We start from the raw sequence: 23,881 nt of genomic DNA on the forward strand, positions 1-23,881 counted from the left end.
GCATGGTGCCCAACTCTTCGCACCAGTATTTACCTCATAGAGGTGAAAAAAATTGACCGTGGGTCAAACTTGAGATTGCTTACCTTACATTTGGGCCCTGACCACCTGCATACAATAGTGAAAATCAACTGAAAACATTTGGAGTCAAATGCAATATTCAGAAACGCATTGTTCAAAAAATTGTAAGTTAACATGCGCAAATATATTTTCAGCATGTAGATATGCTGTTAGTGCTCAAGATTATTATCCAAACATCTTTTGAACTAAAACACTACACACATAGTTTGGGTTTTTCAGTTAAATAAATCTATTCTAGATGATGGTATCTTTAAAAACAATTGCCATCAGTGATGAGTAGAACTTTCACTGTACAGGGTGCACCCTTATTCACCCTCAGCTACCTTGCCTTTCAATCAGAAGTAAAATATTTTCCAGAAAAGGATTTCGAGAATTATTTAGAAATCTCTTACTAGATAGATGGTTATCCAAACTTGGATCACTTCATTTGTCAAGATAGCTATAGGTAAATGCTGTTCACACCAACACCTCATTCAAATAATTTTCTTTTGCAACTAAATCTGATGCGCTCCGTGTGGTAGAAAAAGACTTGCAAAGCATAAACTACTTGGAAAAATGCAACTTTCTTATGATGCTTCTTTTTGAAAGCTCCGGGGGGGTTGTGGTTCTAAAGAAACAGTTCATTTCGCAGTGCCTGTAGAATGCCTATAAACTAAAACACAATCGTTGCATTTTGATTATTTTATTTTTTTACGGTCAATAAAAGACAAAGATACCATATTATCAGGCAGTTATATAGGGTTGTATGACGAAACCATGCATGCCTTTACCATTACAACGCATGTGTCTTTACCACCCATGTCGTTACCATACATATGCCTATAACACGTATTCATTTAACACGAACATGTAAGTATTTTACAGGTAAGTATAATCCTATGTATAAATATATATAGGTTTATACTTACCTGTAAAATACTCGCATTACAAAATGTAAGTATTTTACAGGTAAGTATAAACCTATATATATATATATATATATATATATATATATATATATATATAGAGCTTGCCTTAACCCACAACCCCTAAACCTTAAAAATACCCTTGCCACCCTAAAACCCAAACCCACCCTAAGTTTATCCTTGCTTCGCAAAAGCCTACACCCACCATACCGTAAACCCTAAAATTTCCCTTCCCACCCAAAAACCCATGCCCACCCTAAAAATAGCCTTGCCACCCGAAAAACTATACCCACCCTAAACCCTAAAAATCCCCTTTCCACCCAAAAACCTTTACCCACCCAAAAACCTTTACCCACCCAAAAACCGCCCTTGCCCGAACATACATACATATATGTAATACACTTACCTGTGAAATACTTACATTTCCTTTATAAAGCAGACATGGTAAAGGCATATTCATGGTTAAAGAAATGTGTGGTAAAGACGCATACGTTGTAATGGACGAGTGGTAAAGGTGATGCTTAGTTCCGGCTATATTGTAAAGGCTGTTTATCGTTATATAGATGGGTTCTCCCTTACATTATAACACAATTAGCAATTTGCATGTGTTTTACTGCCTATTTAAAAACAAACTCAAAATATAAAAACAACTGTTTTTATTTAAACATATATACTATCGTTCTAAATATAAACTCTTAAAAAAAATAATGTATAGGTTAGAATACACTTCTCACTAAAGAAATGACCGGATATCCAATGTTTCCAATATGTTTGGTGTGAAAAAAGACATTCAGTCCAAAAGGATGTTTGAGAATAGCCCAACACACTATCGTGGCTTGTTTCACATAGGGCTATCCCCCCAGATAGGACTGTATGCCTCCTGTCCGGGTTCACAAAAGTGCTCTTGGGCAGCTCTTATAGACCATATATTTTTATGAGGGACTGAGAAATAACAAAAAAAAACAAGGGTATACTTAAGTGGACCTTTATTCTCCGGGTCACTGGTAAGATTCTTCTACACCCCCAACCCTGCCCGGAACTGTAAGTAACTGGCAGAAACATGGTGGCTTAAAGATGAGAAAACCAATGTCGTTTTCTCACATCAAATACCTTCCTAGGTTTTTCATCTCACCAGGTACCCAGAGAATGATGGTGCACTGGAGCATGTCACAATAGTGTATGAAGACTATTCTCCAGAAATCTTTTGGATAGAATTTCAAAGCACTCTTCTTGAAAATGCCTGATATCCCATCGTTTTTTAGTGATAATAGTATCAAAAGGGCGAACACATTGATGTTTTTGTCCTCTCTGTCCCTAAGAGTGAGTACGTAGGTTTGAATCCAACCAAGCAAAAATTATTTTGGAAAAGTCTCAACGCTGGAAGTTCAGTCTCTTAAATATAACTTAGTTTTAAATCTGTTTTAGGGAGCACTTTGGTGAATGTGCTAGAGTCCAGTGATTGATGCTTTGTGATACATGACGCATGCATTTAATTGCACCAATAAACAGTCTAAAGTTAAGAAATAGACAACATACCTTGGGTGCTATTAACTCTGTTTAATGATCTTTTCTTGTCCTAGATGTACAGCAGTAATTGACAGCAATGGGCAAAGAATCAATTGCAGCTATTTCATTGTTGAAGATAGTTACCTTGCAGATGAAAACTGTAAAAGTGTAACTTATAGGTAAGTGGTTGTGGTTACCCTCGCTAATTAAGTATATCTGCTTAGGTAGCAACACATTTCTATGCAGAATAATGCGTATCATTGATGCCTATGTCATTTGCGCCAAATCGAACTTTCATAATCCAAATGATCCTTTATACCACACCAGTCTGTTAATTCCTTCTTTCCCTGTATTCTTTATTAAATTTTTCCTTTGTTTCTTCCGTTGTTAATAATTTGCGTGCAAAGTATTTTAAGAAAAACCCGATTAGACAAATAACTGAATACTTACCCGTTGATTCTGCATAAGTAGCGCGATTGGCTTTTCTGTGTACTCTTGCTTGATGCGAACGTCAGTCAACACACCAGACCTAAAGACATTAGTTTTGTCATTTGGAAATGCATTGGTCTACAGTTGACAACTGGTTTCTAATTTTAAATGTGCGTATCAGGAACTGAGGACCTCACTTACAATTTTTTTTTTTTTTTTTTGAAACCGTTTATTGCAATCTCAAATATATACAGGTATGGGCCTACAACCTTCCGGCCGGCCGCTAAAGTGACGATAATAAATGACATACATACAATGAGGCGCTTGGCTTTGCATAGACACTAAGGCAGGAGGTATCAACAACGCGGGCCATATGGCTCTGAGCCCACAATACGGTTTCATTTTATACAACACAACAACATAAATAAACACACACCCGCAAGGCAACCCACGATCGAAAGTGGCAGCACGTGCTCCTCAAATGGGGGACCCCAAACCATCCACTGAAAACCCCCGAGAGGGGAAGGGAAACAGGTCCGGGACTGGGAGAACACTGTGCTCGGAACTGAGGGAGGGAGTAAACTAGGGGGATGGAGCTGGTGAAGCGGGAGGCAACAACGGCGGCTCGCAGATATCCCCACGGTAGGCGTTCCAGGGGCCCCATATCTTCACCCATGCCCCAGGCTTACCCCGCGCCACATACACCACCTTTTCTCGGAACATGCACCAATCCATGTGTTCTTTCCAGGCCAACACCGCCGGGGACCTCTGGGATCCCCACAGCTGTGCAACGTCCCGTTTAGCCACCATATAGCCCAGAGTCACCCATCGCGTCTGCGGAATCGAGTAATCGGTCGGTTCCCACACATTCAGCAAACATCTCCTCGCTTCAGGCAACAGCGCGACATGCGTAACCGCTCGCAGGACCTCATGCACACCACGCCAGAATCGCTCCACCCTCGGGCATTCCCACAAAATGTGCAAAAAGGTCGCTGAAGCACCACACCCACGCTTACACAATCCGTCCTCGGCATAGCCCATACGCAGAAGCCTTGGCCCCGTCATGTACACCCGGTGGAGTATCTTAAGCTGGACGAAACGAAGGCGAGCCGGGATGGCCACCTCCTTCGGAGAGGCCACCGCGGAAATCCAGTCCTCGTCGTCCAACTCGGGCCCATCGGCAACCCAGGCCTCGCGGAGGCCAGTCAGTAAGCCCGAGCGATCATTTATCAATTTCTTGTAAATGAGGGAGATCGTGCTGTCCGGAACATGGCCATCTAGCACTCGATCCTCCAGGGGGGAGGACTCCGGGATGGAGGCCACGTCTGGGAAGACGGAGCCCAGTGCGTGACGGACCTGCAGGTACCGAAAGTATTCACTGCCCCGCAGCTGAAACTCCGCCTGCAACGTCTCGAATGTTTTAAATCCTCCCCTCGTCCAGAGATCCCCCACTGTACTGATGCCTATCGTGACCCACTGCGCAAAGCCCTTCGAGGTCCACAGAGAGCCCAACCTCTCAGACGCATACAGCGGTGACGCCCGGGTCAAACGGTCCTTCCAGCCCATAGCTGCATTAGCCGCGTGCCATACTCGCACCATGACACGCGTGGGTCCCGTCAAGCGGGAATCAGGCACACTAGCGTAGAGCGCGCGATTGTAGTCGCCACCGGGCAGGAGCATCTTGTCCATTTCAAATGCCGGGTTTAGGGCGGGCCCATAGAGGCCATGATTAATTGCAGCTAACTGGGAGGCCCAGTAATACCGTTTAATATCCGGGAGGGCAATCCCTCCGTCGTACCACGGGAGCGTCAACTTTGCCAAGGCTATACGCGGCCTCCCGTCCCAGAACAGGCGGCGCTGTAAACCTTCCACTTCACGGAAGTAGCGCGCTGGGACCAAGTCCATAGTGTTCTGGAGAGCGTACAGGAAGCGCGGCAGTGACATCATCTTGAACAACGCCGCCCGGCCGAGCGGCGAAAGTGGCAAGCGCCTCCAGCGCGCGACATCCTCCTTCAAGCGCTGGAGGGGGGGAAGCAAATTTCGCTCGTAGCGGGCCACCGGGTCCAGCGTAATGTAGACACCCAAGTATCGAAATCCCTCCGAGGCAATCTGGATCGGACAGCCCCGCGGGAGGACAGGAGCCTCCCCGGAAAGCACATAAACACAGGATTTGGCCCAGTTGATGACAAGGCCTGAATTGCGGCCAAAAGAGTGCAGAACATCGACCAGGACAATCAGTGATTTGCGCGGGGAGGCTAAGTACAAAAGGATGTCGTCTGCATAGAGAGACACGCGGTCCTCATACTCGGGGGTCCAACGGAGACCTCGGATAGAAGGGTGCCACCGCAGCCACTCCGCCAGGGGTTCCAAGGCCAGTGCGAACAGGAGCGGCGACAGGGGGCAACCCTGTCGCGTGCCCCGTCCCAGCACGAATGGGGCCGAGACTCGACCATTCACCACCACCTGCGCAAGTGGGTCCGAGTACAACAATTTGACCCAGCTGATGAAACCCGGCCCAAAGCCAAATTTCGCCAGCATCGCCCAGATGTACGGCCACTCGAGTGTGTCGAACGCCATAGTGGCATCCAAAGACGCCAAGATGGCCGGCTCCCGCACGAACGGAGCACGCGCTAACACGCCGTGCAGGCGTCGCAGATTAAGAGCCGTATTGCGATGGGGAATAAAGCCGGACTGGTCTTGGTGGACCAGGTCGCCCACCACGCCGACCAGCCGGTTGGCGAGCACCTTGGCGAGGATTTTAGGCTCCGCATTCAAGAGCGAGATAGGCCGATAGGATGTGACCCGGTCTCGAGGTCTCCCCTCCTTGTGGATGACCACGATGGTAGCCAGACGCTGGTCCGGCGGGAGGGAGCCCCGCGAGTGGGCCGCAAGGAACATTGCGCGGAGGTGGGGTGCCAGTACATCCGGTCGCAGCTTGTATAACTCGATAGGAATGCCGTTCGGGCCCATGGCCTTGCCAGAAGCGACCGAGCGGATGGCGAGGGCGATTTCGTCCGAGGTGGGGGCGGCATCCAGCAACTCCCTGTCCTCCACAGAAAGGGAGGGGAGCGCGATGTCACGCAGCAGGGCATGGGAATCCTCCTCCGAGCAGGGAGAAACCGGGGAATATACCTCGCGGAAATAATCCGCGAAGCAAGAAACAATGCCTTCCGGCTCAATGACACGAAAGCCATCCGTCCTCTCAATCAGCGGGACCACACGACTCGCTCTCTCCTTCTTATCCAACCACGCAATCAACTTGCCCGCCTTATCACCCACATCATACAATCGCCCCTGTTGCTCTCTGCTGAGGCCCCTGGCCGCCTCCGTGACGAGGGCCCTATAGGCCGCCTGCTTAAGGTGCAGAACGTGGAGCGCAGCGTCAGTCACCCCACTCCCCAAATCACCCTCCAATTCAGTAATTTCGGCCTCCACCCGGGTCACCTCCTCCCGTGCGCGCCTCCGGGCATGGGAAATAAAGGAGAGGGCCTCCCCTCTCAGCACTGTCTTGAAAGCCTCCCACAGGGAGATAGCCGACAGGACTGACCCCACATTCTCCTCGAAATACCGTTGCAAGGATTTAATCAAGTCAGCGCGAATAGTGGGGTCGCGCAGGTACCAAGCGTTGATTGGAGCTACCCTACCCTCCCCCCTCGGGAAGACATCAAAGTGCAACAGGAGCGGGGAGTGATCTGAAATGCCCCTCGCCAAATGGCGCACCTCCCCGACCCTCCCGGCATAGGCCGCAGGGACAAGGATATGATCAAGCCGCGAAAGGCTACCATGGGCACCCGAATGGAAGGTGTACTGCAGCTGAGTGGGATGCTTTAAACGCCAGCAGTCCACCAATCCCAGTGTGTCCAAAAGGCCCGACAGCCACGCCTGTGCCCGGGGGAGGTCCCTAGGGGGATAACGATCCATAGTCCCAGAAACCACCGCGTTGAAGTCCCCCCCCAACCACCAGAAGCCCCCCCGGAAGGTCAAGAAGGAGGCGTCCCAGGTCCGCAAAGGTGGTGGACTGTAACCCCGGTGGGACGTACACTGAGACAAAGACGACTACTTTGCCCTCCATTCTCCCCACCAAAACAGTGTAGCGTCCCCTCTCATCATGGCGCACCTCGTCTATTTCTAGCGGTAGCGAGGTCTTGACCATAATGCCCACCCCTCGTGAGCCTGACGTAAAGCCCGAGTGGGCCACCAAACGATAACCACGTCGATTCATGGCACAAAAGGAGTTACCAATAAGGTGTGTCTCCTGCAGAAAGACCACATCAGGCGAAATCCGTTTCAGATACTGCAGGACCACACCCCGCTTAATCCTATCCCCCAGCCCGTTAACGTTCCAGGACAACAAAGTCAGGTCCCTACCCCCCATCACATACAGAAGCCATCATTTGTCCCCCCGAGAGCAGCTCAAAAACACCAGTACAATAAAGGGTTTGCCTTGCGGTAGAAACGAACCACACCCCACCCCAACCCACCCATCCCAACAGAACTCCCCCCACCCTGCACCCCTGCATGAGCCCAAACAGCCCCCCCAAAGTGCAGTGTGCCTGTCGCCCCATAGAAAGAAAACTAACTAGTCCCCCAGAGGAGGAGGGAGATCCCCCAAGAGACCCCGCACGACCTCCACAGGAGGGGAACTTACCCTAACAGTCAATGGTGACAATAACACAGTCCGGAGCAAGGCCTACCATTAGTCCCTTAGTCCTGATCCGGCGGGCCCTCCCCACCAACCGCTCCCCCCCCCGCCCCCCCGGCCCCGATCTCCGGGCAAAGTGTCCAGCCAGTCCCCAGCCGCCTCGGGACGATCAAAAAAGTGCGTGCGGCCATCTACCTCCACCCTCAGCTTAGCTGGAAAAAGCATCGAATATTTGAGATTCAGGTCTCGTAGGCGACGTTTGACACCCAGAAAGCTCAGTCTCTGCTTTTGGACCGCCGGGGTAAAGTCAGGATAGAAATTAATATCCATGTTGTCAAGTCTGACTGGCCCTTGGAGCCTAGAAGTCTGCAGGATAGCGTCTCTGTCCCTAAAATTGAAGATCCGGGCGATGAGAGGCCTCGGAGGGGCGCCGATCTTAGGCCTACCCCCGGGGACCCTATGGGCCCGTTCCACTGCAAAGAATTTGCTCAGCCCCCGAGGCTGTAGGTGGGTGAGGACCAGGTCCTCCACGAACAGATCCGCTGCCTCCGCCTCTCGTCCCTCCGGCACCCCGATAATGCGGACGTTGTTTCTCCGGGCCCGACCCTCGGAATCCTCCAGTCGACGATTCATCAGGGCGCTCGCCTGGCCAAGCCTGCGCACCTCCTGTTGGAGGGCCGCCACGTCAGTTGTGAGGCCCGAGGTAGAGTGGGCCAAAGAATCGACCCGGTCATTTGTTTTAGACAGATCGGCTCTCACGAGGCCCACGTCCACGAGGACCGAGTCGATCTTCTGCGCCAGAGTGTCAAAGCGCTGGTCCACCGAGGCCTTCATCTCGGCGATGGCGCCCATGACGTCCCGGAGGGTCAGGTCCGTGGGCAGAGCAGGAGCATCAGTCGGGCCCGTGGGGGACCTACGCAGCGCCTCTGGAGATCCCTTCTGGAGGGTGTAGCGGTCCATGTTATTGGATTGTTGGGCCGTGCCACGACGGGTCGACTTCACCTTGGCCCGGTCGCCATCTTGTTTTGTGGCCATGGTCGCAATCCCCAAATCGAGCCAATCTCCTCAGAAAGGGGGCAGACAATCCCGTTCAAGGGCTCCGGGGGGGGGCGACCACCGCTCCTCAGGACGGATCGCAGCCGGCGGGCCGGCAGGGCAGCCCAACGAGGCCACAGCACCGCACACCGCCCCGCAACCCAACCTCGCCTGGCAGCAAGGAGGGCGCAAAAGCGAAAGTGAAAGTGCGGGGTATGCGAGCCACCCAGCCTCGCCCGCCGCTGTTGTTCACTTTGTGTCCGGATCGCCCCACAACTCCAGTACGGGGGGCCGGCGTGGAGAAGGCCGCAAACCTCAATCGATGCTCCTGCCGGTGTCCGAGGTCCGATTTAAAAACGGAAAACGGGCGTCACCTCTGCTCGGGCTCACAAATACAGTCCCCTCATCTGGGACAGGATTCTGTCAGGATTTATGCAGGAGGTCGCGGAGGTCCTCGGGAGCCTCGCACCTACGCGGCCATCTTGGTTGCGCGCTAGGCTCCTCCTCCCTCACTTACAATTTTTAAATTGATCTGTCTTTTTACAGAAAATAAAGAGAGCCATGCTATTTGATGAATTGTGAGCAGAATATAATGCCTTAATACTTTCAGTGTTGGACCAAAAGAAGAAGGTTTAGACATTAGTGTTTTTCTTCCCTGTGGGGATGGATAATAGAAATATTATTGCAAATGTTCCAGCATGGAAAACATAAAGACTAAAACTACCTATTTATTTGAGACGGTTATCATTAAATCCCTTTGTGAGTAAACACGTGGTCCAGGACACATGCCCCAAAGGGGTACTGATATTGTAACAATCACACCGATCAAGGGTTCCAGTCATATATCTGTTTAACTTAACAAAAATTAGCTAACCTTTCTCCCACCCTCCTCGCAACCAGGCAATGTACTTAGAACAACATCAAATCCCACAGCTGTCATTTTTTTTTTTAAAACTCAATGATCACAACCAGAACTCACAAATTTCAGCACTTTCGCTTATCAAGTACACAGTGCTATGATACATGGCGTACGTGTGTCAGATATTATCCTCTAATCCCAGCAATCAACAGGTGTACGTGTGTTACTTCTCCTGCAAAGGGCCAATAATGAGGACAATTCGACTTAAGCACCCTTCAGAACATCTCGTACCCACCCTGCAACATGCAGAACATTCATTTCCTTCCAGTTCATTGCTACATTGATCAAGGTTTCGTCTATGAACCGACATGCCTGCTTCTGTGATTTAGTTCTATGGAATCGACCTAGCAGGCAGTGCGAGGGTCCAGAGGAACTATGGCGTCATGACCTCTCAAATCACGGGCACTATATCCTCCCAGTAATGTAGTATGTGGCAACTTTCTCAAACCAAGTGATGGAAATGTGCTTCAGGATGACACATTATCTGCCCCTTTATACATTATGGCAAGTCTGTGAAGTGTAAATAAGTCTGATGAATACAATTTGGGTGTGTGAATTTAAAACACATGTTCCTAGTAACAAGCTAGCATATTTTAGAACCTTTGCCCATATGTCATCTTGTAGTTCCGCATCCATAACTTCCTGCCTCAGGGACCTAGCTTCTGAAGCCTCACCCTAGAAGATTGAGCAAAGTGCCTTGCACATACGTGATACAGCATGTGTAGAATTGCCAAGGGTCAGACCATATGCAAAGTTCCCGAGCGGGGTGGTTCCTCTGGCACACAAGACCATGTTGCTGTAGCCGCCCTGCACAATGTATTATGTGCTATGAATTGCCTGGCACCAATATAGAAGTGGTCCCTAAGCTCATCGAATGTCATGTATATCCCGTCCCCAATCATGTGAATCTCCGCCTCTGTCCAAGCCCTTCGATCAATATATTTCGTGAACAGTGAGAATTTAGGTAGACACTACAATGGTGTGTCAGGAGCGTATGGTGTGTCCTTCCCAGATGCTCGCACATATCTAATTCAAAAACTTTCGACCACCCTAATAGCCTGGGGTAACTTTTTTTTAGCCAATTTGGTATCTAAAATTGTATTAAGAGTGGTGTTCCTCACAAGCCTGCAGAGATCTCTACTGCGTTCTGCTCCTATGGGTTCCCCAACCATCCAGCCTGCCACACCGGTTGAGATGCCAGATACTATGACTCCAGGCATGGCAATCCTATCCCTCCCACATGTCAAAGTATGCTCCTTGCACAGACACATAGTAGAAATCTGAGACATCCTCGACACCCTGTCGCCAGACGCCGCCTTCCTCACAGAAACCTGGACCAATGTCGCCTCCGCCCCTGACACTGCAACCTCCATCCCTGACCAATACAAGATCCAGAGGAAGGACCGCCTCAAACACCCGGGAGGAAGACTCGCCATTGTACACAAGAACTCCCTCCGACTTACCACAGCCAGCACAAACGACTCCTCGTCCCCCATGGAACACCTCCATTTCCAGATCCTGACCAACCCCAGAACAACCCTACGTCGCACCCTCGCCTACAGACTTCCTGGACCATGGACAACGTTCACCGCAACCATCACAGACCTCATCGCCCCACACGCCATCGCCTCCATGGACTACGTACTTCTCAGAGACCTGAATTTCTACTTCAACAACCTCAGCAACCCAAACTCCACCGCCCTCCTGGCCAACCTCGCCAACTGAAACCCAGACTGAAACAGCTTGTCACCATCCTCACCCACAAGGTAGGACACACTCTCGACCCCATCTTCGCAGGAGGAAACAACAGCGGCTTCAGCCACACCATGCAACTCCTCTGGATGGACCATCACTGCGTAAATTTTTCCTTCTCAAAACCCACAGCGCCCAAACTGACACCACACCCTCCACGCAGGAACTAGAGCAAGGTCATTGAAGAGCCCTTCAACAACGCTCTCCCTCCCACCACGACTGACGCCAACTCTGCTGCCAACGAACTCCACAGATGGATCACCAACTGCGCAGATAAGCTCGCCCCCCTCCAGAACTCTGACAGACAGCGCCCCATGAAAGCCACCTGGTTCACCACTGACCTCTGAGAATCCTGACGCACCTGCAGACGTCTTGAAAAAGCATGGAGGAAACAAAACCTAGGAAGCACAGACTAGCTACAAAACCACCATGACAAAATACCACCAATGCATCAGATCCACAAAAAGGAACTTCATCCAGGACAGAATCCTCGCCAACTCCTGCAACTCGAAGGAACTCTTCACCATCATACAAGAATTCACCAAACCCCCCAGCGAAGCTTAAGACGTCACGTCCTCCCAGGACCTCTGCAACAAACTCGGCTCCTACTTCCATATCAAGATCAAGTCCCTCTACGACAACTTCATCGAACAGAAACAAGGCACCAACACTACATCTATCTCCAGCAACGCCAGCCAGCCAACCATCACCACCCGGACCCCTGTCACTACAGAAGACACCGCCACGACCATGAAGAGCATACGCTCAAGAGCCCCCATGGACCCCTCCCTGCCGCACATCTTCCACAGAGCCTCCACCGCCATAGCACCCGAACTACGACGCACCATCAACTCCACCTTTGAAGCCGGCATGTTCCCCGACGACTAAAAAACACGCAGAAGTCAAGCTCCTCCTCATGAAGCCCCCCGCAGACCCGATGTACCTCAAAAACTACAGACCCATCTCGCTCCTCCCCTTCGCAGCCAAAGTCACTGAGAAGATCATCAACATCCAGCTCAAGTACTTCATTGAAGCTAACTCAATCCTCGCCTCATCCCAAACCGGAGTCCGCAGCACTGAGACTGCCCTCCGATCCGCCACATAAGACATCTGCATTCTCCTCAACCAGGGCCATATGCAGCCCTCATCCTACTAGACCTGTCTGCAGCCTTCAAAACTGTCTCCCACTGCACACTCACCGCCAGACTCCACGACGCCGGTATACAGGGACCGCCCTAGACTGGATCCTCTCATACCTCACCAGCAGAATCCAAATAATCAGACTCCTGCCATTCCTCTCCGAACCCACAGAGATCAGCTGCGGAGTACCCCAAGGATCATCGCTCAGCCCTACGGTCTTCAATATCTACATGGCCCCCCTCGCCGCCATAGTCAGAAAGTATGGACTCAGCATAGTATCCTACGCCGACGACACCCAACTCATCCTCTCCCTCACCAAGGAACCCAACACCACTAGACTCGGCTTCCATTAAGGAATGAAAGACGTCGCATCCTGGATGAGCAGCAGCTACCAGAAGCTCAACTCGGAGAAGACAGAAGTGCTCGTCCTCGGTCTACCCCCTCTGCATGGGACAACACCTGGTGGCCGACCTCCCTCAGCAACCCCCTCACACCCACAGACCACGCCCGCAACCTCGGCATCATACTCGACTCCTCCCTCACCCTGACCCGACAGATCAATGCCGTCTCCTCCACGTGCTTCAACATCCTCCGCAAGACCTTCAAATGAATTCCCCCGAATCCAGAAAGGCTGTCACCCACGCACTCATAACCAGCAGATTGGACTACGGAAGCACCCTCTACGCCGGAATCAACAAATCCCTACTATGCAAACTCCAGAACACCGCTGCCACACTCGTCCTCGGCATCCCACGACAAGACCATATCACCCAGCACCAACGCGACCTCCATTGGCTCCCCGTCGAGAAGAGAGTAACCTTCAAGCTACTCACTCACCCCTAGAAATCCCTCCACAACACGGGACCCCAATACCTCAACAAAAGGGCCTCCTTCCACGCACCCAAGAGAAGCCTCCCCTCCGCTGACCTAAACCATACCGAAACCTCTCGCATTCGCAGTTAGAATGGGTGGACGAGCCTACTCCTACATCGCGGCAAAGACCTTGAATGAATTCCCTCTCAGCTTCAGACGACCCCCCACTCTGCAAGCATTCAGTAAGAGTCTCAAGACCTGGCTCTTTGGATAAGATGGAGCTGCACGATATCCCCCCAGTGCCATGAGACCCTCAAGGGTGAGTAGTGCGCTTCACAAATCCCTGATTGATTGATGTAGGGGCAGAGCCTTTTTCCTTCCCCGCTAAACTTTTATATTTGCCCACCCACACAAGATCAGACAGAAGGCTCTCTTTAAAGAAGAAATGCTTTAGTACCACTGGTAGCACCAAAATAAACATAAGAGTTGTGGTAATTGCAACATTTTGACAATTGTAACCCGTCCCTTGGTGGAGCCAATGAGAGCCTTCCAAAAAGCCAGTGAAGCATGGATTGCCGCAACCAGTTTGCCAGTGTTGCCCTGTACCATCCTCTCATCCTCATGGTATACCCAGGCCCCCAGGGACCTAAAGTGTCCGGTATCCAGGGAATCATGTTGTTTAACCATATCGGAGGATCACTGTCCGGCAGTGCATGAAAGGGAAACAGACTTCATTTGCCCCAGTTTATATTTAGTCTCAATGCTTTCCCGAAGTCTGTTAGGAGCAACATGGTGCCGAATAGGCTCACCTGCGGTCTTGAAGGTAAAAAAGCACATTGTGTGTATATAGTGAAATAATATGGGGGAGTATGCCGTGATAAGATGCCCCAAACCAATGCTTTGTCCTCGAATGCAGCTGCCAGTAGTTCTATTGCCAGAGCAAAGATCAATGGGGAGGGCGAACAACCCTGGTGCGCGTGCCCCTTCAAATGCTTCTGATAATGCTCGACTGGTGTGAACCCTTGCAATGCACCTCTGGTACAGTAATTTCACCCATTTCAGGAAGCCTTCTCCCAATCCCAGCGCCATAACACCGTGAACATGAAAGGCCATAACGTGTCAAATGCTCTATCTATATATCTAGCAATACCACAAGAGGTGCAGAGTGCAGACTAGGTGTCTCATCCAAGACATGAAAAAGTAATTTCATGTTGTTATGTGTCTGCCTTCATGATATAACGCCGCTCTGGTCACACTGAACCAAGGATCGGAAAATCGAAGCCAATCTATTTGCTAGTAATTTACACAGGATTTTATATTCAGAGGTACGGAGAGTCCGGGTTCTATTTGACCAAGCTTCCATTGGATTTTAATAACCACACCAGTGTCGCTGTTCTATTGAATTCTCGCAATTCCCCTCCTTATGACTGAATCTGATTAAATTGCTAGGAACGAGTTGGGCTCTGTAAGTTGAGTAAACTTCTGGTGGCAAACCATCTGTGCCTGGGGTTTTCCGCTGAGTGAGCATATCTATGGTTACATTTCTTTCTTGCACAGTGATGGCCCCCCTAACATCTCCCTTTGTTCCATGTCAAGTACAGGTAGTGTTGTATTGTTCATGAATATGTCTATGAAGGCCACGTCTGTGTCTATCAGGATGGATTATAGTTATGTTTTATATTGGCTAAAGACCTGATTATTGGCTGATTGTGTTGAAACTGTAAATGATAAAGAATGCAGTCTTGCATCCCTAACTAACCTGTTGTGGTACTTATATTGTCCTTCACACACACCTCCTTCCACTGTCTCCACCTATCCAGTGTCTGGTGTGTTGCCGCCTTGTAGTATGAACCCTGTGCATGGTCATCCCTTGTCGAAGTGAAATGAACTGAAAGTCCCCCTATTCTGAGAACATAGTCCTACACATTAAAAAAACTGTGTCAAACATATCAATCCAGCAACTTTATTATTTGTGTGTCTGAACAAATATGGTTAATAAAAATGAAAAGATACTCTAAAAACAGTGAACATGTTTCTCCATATGGATGTCACAGATTCATCAGGACAAAACAGAATTTCTGGACTAGATGAGAATAGGTCTATATACTGACACATGCACCACCGGCCGTTTTAGTCATATATACCCTCCATTGTGAGAAATGTATGTATGTGATGAAAGTTCTCTCAAGCCAACTACGTTATTTTTTTAAAGAAGTGCAGGCTGTATTATTTGCTCCCAAAAAGTGTTTTTCTTATGTTATTCCTTTCACAAAACCCATAATCAACCATCTCAGTCACAATTCCCTTATCCAGGTTCCAAAATGATATATTTATATCTGTAGCCACTCTGTAGCTAAAGTTAGGTCAACTGTTCCATGAGAAAAGCGTTTTTTTTGTTACTAATAACTTTGAATCCGTTTGACGAATGTCCACAAAACTCCCCAAAAAGGTGCTACTGTTTGGCTAGCTTGTGCATGGAACGTTTCAGGGAGAGCCGTCAAGCGGGGGCCTAGGAAATAGGTGGGTCCCCAAACATAAAATCCCCATGCATTTTCCATAGACTTCTTCAGGTAGGGCTACAGCAAAAACTGCTAAATGGAATGACATCAAATTTGGCAGGAATTTATATCTTGGTATGCAGATTATGCTTTTTAGGTCGAGCATTCGAGACCTCTTGTATATACTTTAGTATATACTTACTTATATGTGTCTGTACTTTGTGGGCTCTGGAGAGCAGCCCTAGGATGTGTCTGCTTCTGTTCAACTGCCTCTATTAAAACTGTCTTGTTAGAAAACGACAAAGCAGAGGTCAGTAAAATACCAAAATTGCTTTCTGCTTAGAGACTTTCTTTAAAAAAAAAAAAAAAAATCTGGCAACTGCCTCTATTTAACTTTCTTGATAGAAAACGACCGGCAGAGGTCAGTAAAATACCAGAATCACTCTAGCATTCTCTAGATTCCAGTCCCATCGAAATTGCCTTCCTTGAGCACCCGTAGACAAAAATATTTTTTTCAAATCTTGTATTTTCAGTGATATGACCACAGAAGCCCCTGATTGTATATTAAAAATAGTGCTTTGGACTATACCATTTCCCGCTGAAAGGCAATATTTCTCTCCATGTGTTCCCATACCTGGCGTGTCACACAGTTTGGTGCTTAATTTCCCTCTATGTTAAAGAACAGTAGATGTTTCAGCACCCAGGCTAATGTGCTGCATAGCTAAATACAAATAAGCTCCCAACGACGAGACCGATTGCATTGCAAATGCTTGTTTGATTTGGTGTAAATCTGTGTAGCAGTTTTTGAGAAATTAAGGTTAAATTAATATCTAGATATCTGGACGGTGTTGTAGGTGTCTTGTTATGAGAAGCCTGGAGATCCTGCCCTCGATGGAATCATGACTGATTTTACTTGATCAAATTGAAGACCTGCCTTTGTCATAAATATCATTTAAAATATGTGGCACCATCTACCATCACCTCTTAAATCTCTCCATAACCCCCTACTTAAATATCGACTCCAAAGGCAGTGCCAGATTTTGCCTGCTAGTCAAAGATACTGCTTCTCTTATGGTTTATTTAACTGAAACTGTCCCGGGGTAGCTCTATGATGTAAGTACATTCATAGATTGTAAAGTTGGATACATCATATGGTGAAGCATAAACTCAGCTATGTGTCTATGTCAATTACCTCTCACCCACTGCAACATTCTAGTGATTGACGGCTTTGAGATACACTTTCCTGAGGGTTTTATTTTTTGATTCACTGAGTATTGGGTCAAGTTTTGTAAAGAGTATGGACCACTAGGCCCTGTTAAGAGAGTGGCTGGGAGTAAGATAGTGGAGTTATAGAACAATGTGAATAAAGGGCATGGGTGGTACCTTCCTATTACCGTAATTACAAGTGATACTTAAAATATGTTGCATTCCTTTTACCTAATTGGAAACGCGGGGGATTTTGAGCTTGATAATACGCACACCAAGTGATTGTGGTAACAAGTAAGTCGTTTTTTTTGTTGTTGCTCAAAGTAGTGTGTTCGGTGCTCTTGATCCATCTGCCCCTATACTTTACTACCAGCTTGCTCCACGTTCATCAGAACTTCATATGTAGGTGAAGCTGCTTTTTAAACCCCTGTTTACTGTCTTACCTGCTGGTAGATCCCCACTATGGAAGCAGACATACTTAAAGGACCCTGATGACTTACTGGGGGCGAGACAGCTATGATGTGGCAGAAGAATATGCCACCTTCCCACGCATGTTTTTTTTCCACATCCAATTACAACGCAGTTGTTACAACGACCACGTTGTAACAACGCATACCATTACTCTGCAAGTCGGAACAACGACTTGCTCTTGGGGGGTGGGGGGAGGGGGGAGGGGAGGCTGGATGTTGGAATAGTATAATTTACTATTCCAACTCCAGTCTGTGCAACAGTAGGGAAGGTGTTGGATTTTAAACCCAACACCTTCTGACCCCTCCGCACGTCGTTGTTCTGACTTGTGGAGTAATGGCATGCGTTGTTACTACACGGTTGTTGTAATGACCGCGTTGTAATTGCATGCGGTGTTCTGGATTCGGGGTAACGATGTTTACCGTGGCATAACTTTCTTTATTTTCAATAGCATGGGCCTAACTTAAAGGTAAGTCAAGTTGTAATGCGTATTGGTACTGACGGACGACAAGCGTATTTTAGAATATGGCGCTTGCTATGCATTGCAGAGAAATCCAGCCTCATAAGGTATAACCGACTCTTTCTCTATTCCAGACAGCTGTCCAGAGCAGTACTGATCACAGATCGATCAATATTAAAGGCCGATTCCGATCAACAGGTAAACATCACAACTATGTTTAGATGCATATCTTTGCATGTTTTTATATCCCTGCCATTATGGTTATACAAAGCAGTACAAAAGGGGGTGGTGATGGACGGAGCATCAGAACCAATCAAACACTCACACCCAGTCAACAGATCTGGGTTTGATCCATCACCATTCTTTAGCCCACTCTGCCACCCCAGTTCAGACATGGCCATATGCAAATCAGTCTGACCCTGTGCCTCATGGGAACAGTCCAGCCCGAACTGCCAAGCCATGCCTTCCCTGGACCGGAAACAAGCTTCCTAGGACCGGTTTCTGGCATTTCAGCCGTCTTCAGCCAGGCTTGCTTGAATCCAGTGGCAAAGTGAGCAAGGGACTCACGTCTGAGCATACCCTGCCAACTTATGGCGAACAAAGCGGTACAAAAGGGGGTGGTGATGGACGGAGCATCAGAACCAATCAAACACTCACACCCAGTCAACAGATCTGGGTTTGATCCATCACCATTCTTTAGCCCACTCTGCCACCCCAGTTCAGACATGGCCATATGCAAATCAGTCTGACCCTGTGCCTCATGGGAACAGTCCAGCCCGAACTGCCAAGCCATGCCTTCCCTGGACCGGAACAAGCTTCCTAGGACCGGTTTCTGGCATTTCAGCCGTCTTCAGCCAGGCTTGCTTGAATCCAGTGGCAAAGTGAGCAAGGGACTCACGTCTGAGCATACCCTGCCAACTTATGGCGAACAAAGCGGTACAAAAGGGGGTGGTGATGGACGGAGCATCAGAACCAATCAAACACTCACACCCAGTCAACAGATCTGGGTTTGATCCATCACCATTCTTTAGCCCACTCTGCCACCCCAGTTCAGACATGGCCATATGCAAATCAGTCTGACCCTGTGCCTCATGGGAACAGTCCAGCCCGAACTGCCAAGCCATGCCTTCCCTGGACCGGAAACAAGCTTCCTAGGACCGGTTTCTGGCATTTCAGCCGTCTTCAGCCAGGCTTGCTTGAATCCAGTGGCAAAGTGAGCAAGGGACTCACGTCTGAGCATACCCTGCCAACTTATGGCGAACAAAGCGGTACAAAAGGGGGTGGTGATGGACGGAGCATCAGAACCAATCAAACACTCACACCCAGTCAACAGATCTGGGTTTGATCCATCACAATTCTTTAGCCCACTCTGCCACCCCAGTTCAGACATGGCCATATGCAAATCAGTCTGACCCTGTGCCTCATGGGAACAGTCCAGCCCGAACTGCCAAGTCATGCCTTCCCTGGACCGGAAACAAGCTTCCTAGGACCGGTTTCTGGCATTTAAATGTAAATGTAAATTGATACTTGTATAGCGCACTACTCACCCGCAAGGGTCTCAAGGCGCTTGTACGAATACCGCTGTGGAACCCATCCTGGCTTTCCCTGTGAGGCGTCCACTCCTGGGCACCCCCAAGGTGGAGGCCAAGCATCCTTAGCGTTGTGGGGGCCGTTGTGGAGATTAAGCAAGCTATTGCCCAGAGTTGCAGAGTGGGACTCCATGATTGGAATAGGCACCGAGGCGAGAATTATCATGTCCGTGGAATTTTTGAGCCCAAGACCCGCCGAGGCGGGGAATTGAACCCTGGTCCCGGGCTAAACCTCTGCATCAGGGTCTGCCGCTCTAATCATTGAGCCACACTTCTCCACCATTTCAGCCGTCTTCAGCCAGGCTTGCTTGAATCCAGTGGCAAAGTGAGCAAGGGACTCACGTCTGAGCATACCCTGCCAACTTATGGCGAACAAAGCGGTACAAAAGGGGGTGGTGATGGACGGAGCATCAGAACCAATCAAACACTCACACCCAGTCAACAGATCTGGGTTTGATCCATCACCATTCAAGCAAGCCTGGCTGAAGACGGCTGAAATGCCAGAAACCGGTCCTAGGAAGCTTGTTTCCGGTCCAGGGAAGGCATGGCTTGGCAGTTCGGGCTGGACTGTTCCCATGAGGCACAGGGTCAGACTGATTTGCATATGGCCATGTCTGAACTGGGGTGGCAGAGTGGGCTAAAGAACGGTGATGGATCAAACCCAGATCTGTTGACTGGGTGTGAGTGTTTGATTGGCTCTGATGCTCCGTCCATCACCACCCCCTTTTGTACCGCATTATGGTTATACAGCACGTGTATTGAAAAGGTGAGCTAATACTATAGATGAAATGGCATAATAACGACCAGAACTTGACTACAAGCTACCAGCTAAAGTGTCCAGTCTTTCAGGGAGTGTATATGTGACAAATGAATAATGGAATAAAAACACTTGTCTACAGAAGAGCCCCTTGCGCCTTCCTCGTAGAGCAATGAGGGGGCTGTCGCTCTGGTAGCAGACAGCTCAGGGAGCATGTCAAGTCATGCACATAATCCGAACTATAACATAGGTGGTTGCAAGGTGTTTTCCAGTTATTTGAATAAATGCATTTATTTGGCAGAATGTGTATACAGGAAACAGCAAGCGAAAGAACATTTCTGCTTAGAAATTCTGTCTCATGTAAAAGAGTACATTTTATAAATACATTATGTAATGGGTCGTCTTAGCTTTCTCACTCTCTTTCTGTCCTTTGCCCTGTTCTTCCCTCTTTTCCCATCCGCCTCCCTTAGACCTTTCCCTCAAGACCTATAGCCTTGTTATACATTGAAAAGTCATGAGTTACATTTGCTAAAGGCCAATACTCTGGAATTGTTCCTTGGAATCCTCACTAACACCTAAAGCAAGGAAATATTAGTATTGGAGTTACATGCTTCAGTTCTCTTACTGGATTCATATTAACAACGCAACCAATCACAGGCCAGTGCACAAAGTCAGTATCGCACTCACACTCAAACTCATTGGTAACCGTGGACATCCACGTGATCGTCCGGTCATTCAGAATCGCATCTGGTAACGTACAATCAGAGCAGAGAATAGTAACAAATCCTTTATTCTACTCCTGTACGTTCATGTTGTTTTTTAATGGACATTGTGAGAAAAAATAGTTCCACCAGAATTTAGAAAGATGCACTTTATTAAAATCTGAATGAATGTAGGTCTCTGCACGGGGGGGGGGGGCGTGGCTAGCCAGCCAAGATGATGGACGCACTCTAAAAGGGCTCCGTCTCTCGGCCTGTAAATTTGTTATTTCTCCTGCGCAGCGGTCCATCTACTGCCGTTGCCTTTGGTCCGATGGGTCGGCGGTGATTACTTGGTGGTGCACAGCAAATTTTGGGACCATAGATACTGTCCATTTTGAGTATTGCCGTCTACAATGCGCGACCGTTGAACAGCCGTGAATGTGATCGAGCACTGCTGGGCGGTGCACACACGCAAGACCCGAGGCTAGAAGAGGCCGAGTGAGCTGACGACGCGGCGTGTCGTCATTGGATGAAGATGCGGATACTTATGAGTCGTCCCGTGGAATTCGCCCCTCTACGGACTTCACTATATACACTGTGAGCCCGGATAACCAATTTATGAACATACCTACTGCAAAGTGAGGGATGGGACGAGTTTAGCTGGAGCTCTGCCCTACCGCTTGTTCCACTGTGATCGGTTGTTCTTCCACGGTGGAAGGAACGACCTGTGGAGCGGTGCGGCCCTCACCCCACCCGTGTATAACTGGAGGCACTAGTTTGCCGATCCATTGTAGTTCCTGTGGTGAAACCTTTCGTGACGGCAGTTTGCTGTATCACATTACAGCTGCATCGTGTAGCACTGTCAACGGGGTGGACCTGATCGTGCCTTCTCTCCTACCTTCGCGCCACTGTGCGGCCTGCGCTGGTCATCCGAGACGACAGTACAACGGACCAGTGGAGAGACCCTGACCTCCCACACCTGCACAGCCCTAGCGACACGGATTGCTGTGGTGAGTGTTGCTGTGTCTTTTGGGCAGCCTGATGGTGCTGCAATAGTGCCCGTGCGGTGCAGTTGTGGCCGGCAGCACTGTTATTGCACCATCGGAGGCCATCGAGGGCAAGTGGAGATCCACGTTGTTGCCACCGGTGAGAGGAGAGGTGTGCAGGCTTATTACTGGAGGTCTGTGGGGAGGGGCTGGACGGCTTCACTGGGTTACTATAGGCTGTGAAGGCCCAACTGAGACTGAGTCCTGAGAAGTGCTCCGACCTGGAAGAGAGGAGGAGACAGGTCAGTGCCTGTAGGCGTTTTGACGCGACACTTGTGATTGTGGTGTGCTTTGTCTAGACTGACGTTTGACAACCCTTGGAGTAGTCCAAACAAGGGAACTGGAGTGCAATCATCGGCTGTACCCACGTCATCTGCTAATGGACATCAGGCTTCAGCACTCCATTACTAATACCCACATAGTCCCTTGCTGCAGAGAGCCTATGTAACGCTGCGCTGCTCTATACCTGTTGGAGCGGCTGCAGTAGTGGTGCTTTCCCCCCTTGCGGCGTGGGCAAATACTCACTGTGGACTATCACTTAATCCCAGCCAGCAGCACCCTTCACTTCTCACCACTATGGGCAAACCCTGCACTGGTGCAGGCGTGTCCTCCACGAGATCAATGTCGGGCCCGGCTCACTCTGATCAGGAATCTGAAACTTCAGACGCGGCTAGCCTACTCTAATGAATATTAGGCAATTTACTTGTTGAAGCAGGGAGGGCAGGGTGACCGAGCAGTGGGGGGGGGGGGGCGGGGGGGGGGCGGGGGGGGGGGGCTACTTTGTGCAGGCCCTGCTGTTCTCTACTGTGGCGATACCAAAGGGGACGGTGGACGGCGCGTGTGAGAAAATGAAACACTCACCCCCAGTCAACTGATCTAGGTTTAATCCATCATCATTCTTTAGCTCACTCCACCACCCCAGTTCAGACATGGCCATATGCAAATCAGTCTGACCCTGTGCCTCATGGGAACAGTCCAGCCCGAACTGCCAAGCCATGTCTTCCCTGGACCAAAAACAAGCATCCTGGGACCGGTTTCGGGTTCATAACCCTCATCAGCCAGGCTATCTTGAATCCAGTGGCAAAGTGAGCAAGGGACCCATGTCTGGGCATACCCTACCAACTTAGGGTGAACAAAGCGATACCAAAGGGTATGATGGACGGAGCGTTTGAGCAAATCAAACACTCACCCCGTCAACTGATCTGGGTTTAATCCATCATCATTCTTTAGCTCACTCCACCACCCCAGTTCAGACATGGCCATATGCAAATCAGTCTGACCCTGTGCCTCATGGGAACAGTCCAGCCCGAACTGCCAAGCCTTGTCTTCCCTGGACCGGAAACAAGCATCCTGGGACCGGTTTCGGGTTCATAACCCTCATCAGCCAGGCTATCTTGAATCCAGTGGCAAAGTGAGCAAGGGACCCACGTCTGGGCATCCCCTACCAACTTAGGGCGAACAAAGCGATACCAAAGGGTATGATGGACGGAGCGTTTGAGCAAATCAAACACTCACCCCGTCAACTGATCTGGGTTTAATCCATCATCATTCTTTAGCTCACTCCACCACCCCAGTTCAGACATGGCCATATGCAAATCAGTCTGACCCTGTGCCTCATGGGAACAGTCCAGCCCGAACTGCCAAGCCGTGTCTTCCCTGGACTGGAAACAAGCATCCTGGGACCGGTTTCGGGTTCATAACCCTCATCAGCCAGGCTATCTTGAATCCAGTGGCAAAGTGAGCAAGGGACCCACGTCTGGGCATACCCTGCCAACTTAGGGCGAACAAAGTGATACCAAAGGGGATGATTGACGGAGCGTTTGAGCAAATCAAACACTCACCCCCAGTCAACTGATCTGGGTTTAATCCATCATCATTCTTTAGCTCACTCCACCACCCCAGTTCAGACATGGCCATATGCAAATCAGTCTGACCCT

General features: G+C 49.3%; 1 protein-coding gene across 1 annotated transcript in view; it reads left to right on the top strand.

Annotated features, from left to right (window-relative positions):
- Positions 1 to 23,881, top strand: part of CHM (CHM Rab escort protein) — a 757,130-nt gene that overhangs the window by 537,570 nt on the left and 195,679 nt on the right. The window contains exons 10-11 of the mRNA XM_085607803.1: positions 2,564 to 2,668; positions 17,986 to 18,049. Coding sequence (XP_085463929.1) covers positions 2,564 to 2,668; positions 17,986 to 18,049 — 169 coding nt within the window. The remainder of the gene's footprint in view (positions 1 to 2,563; positions 2,669 to 17,985; positions 18,050 to 23,881) is intronic.

This window comes from Triturus cristatus, chromosome 5_2 (assembly GCF_964204655.1).
Source record: "Triturus cristatus chromosome 5_2, aTriCri1.1, whole genome shotgun sequence".
Lineage (NCBI taxonomy): Eukaryota > Metazoa > Chordata > Amphibia > Caudata > Salamandridae > Triturus > Triturus cristatus.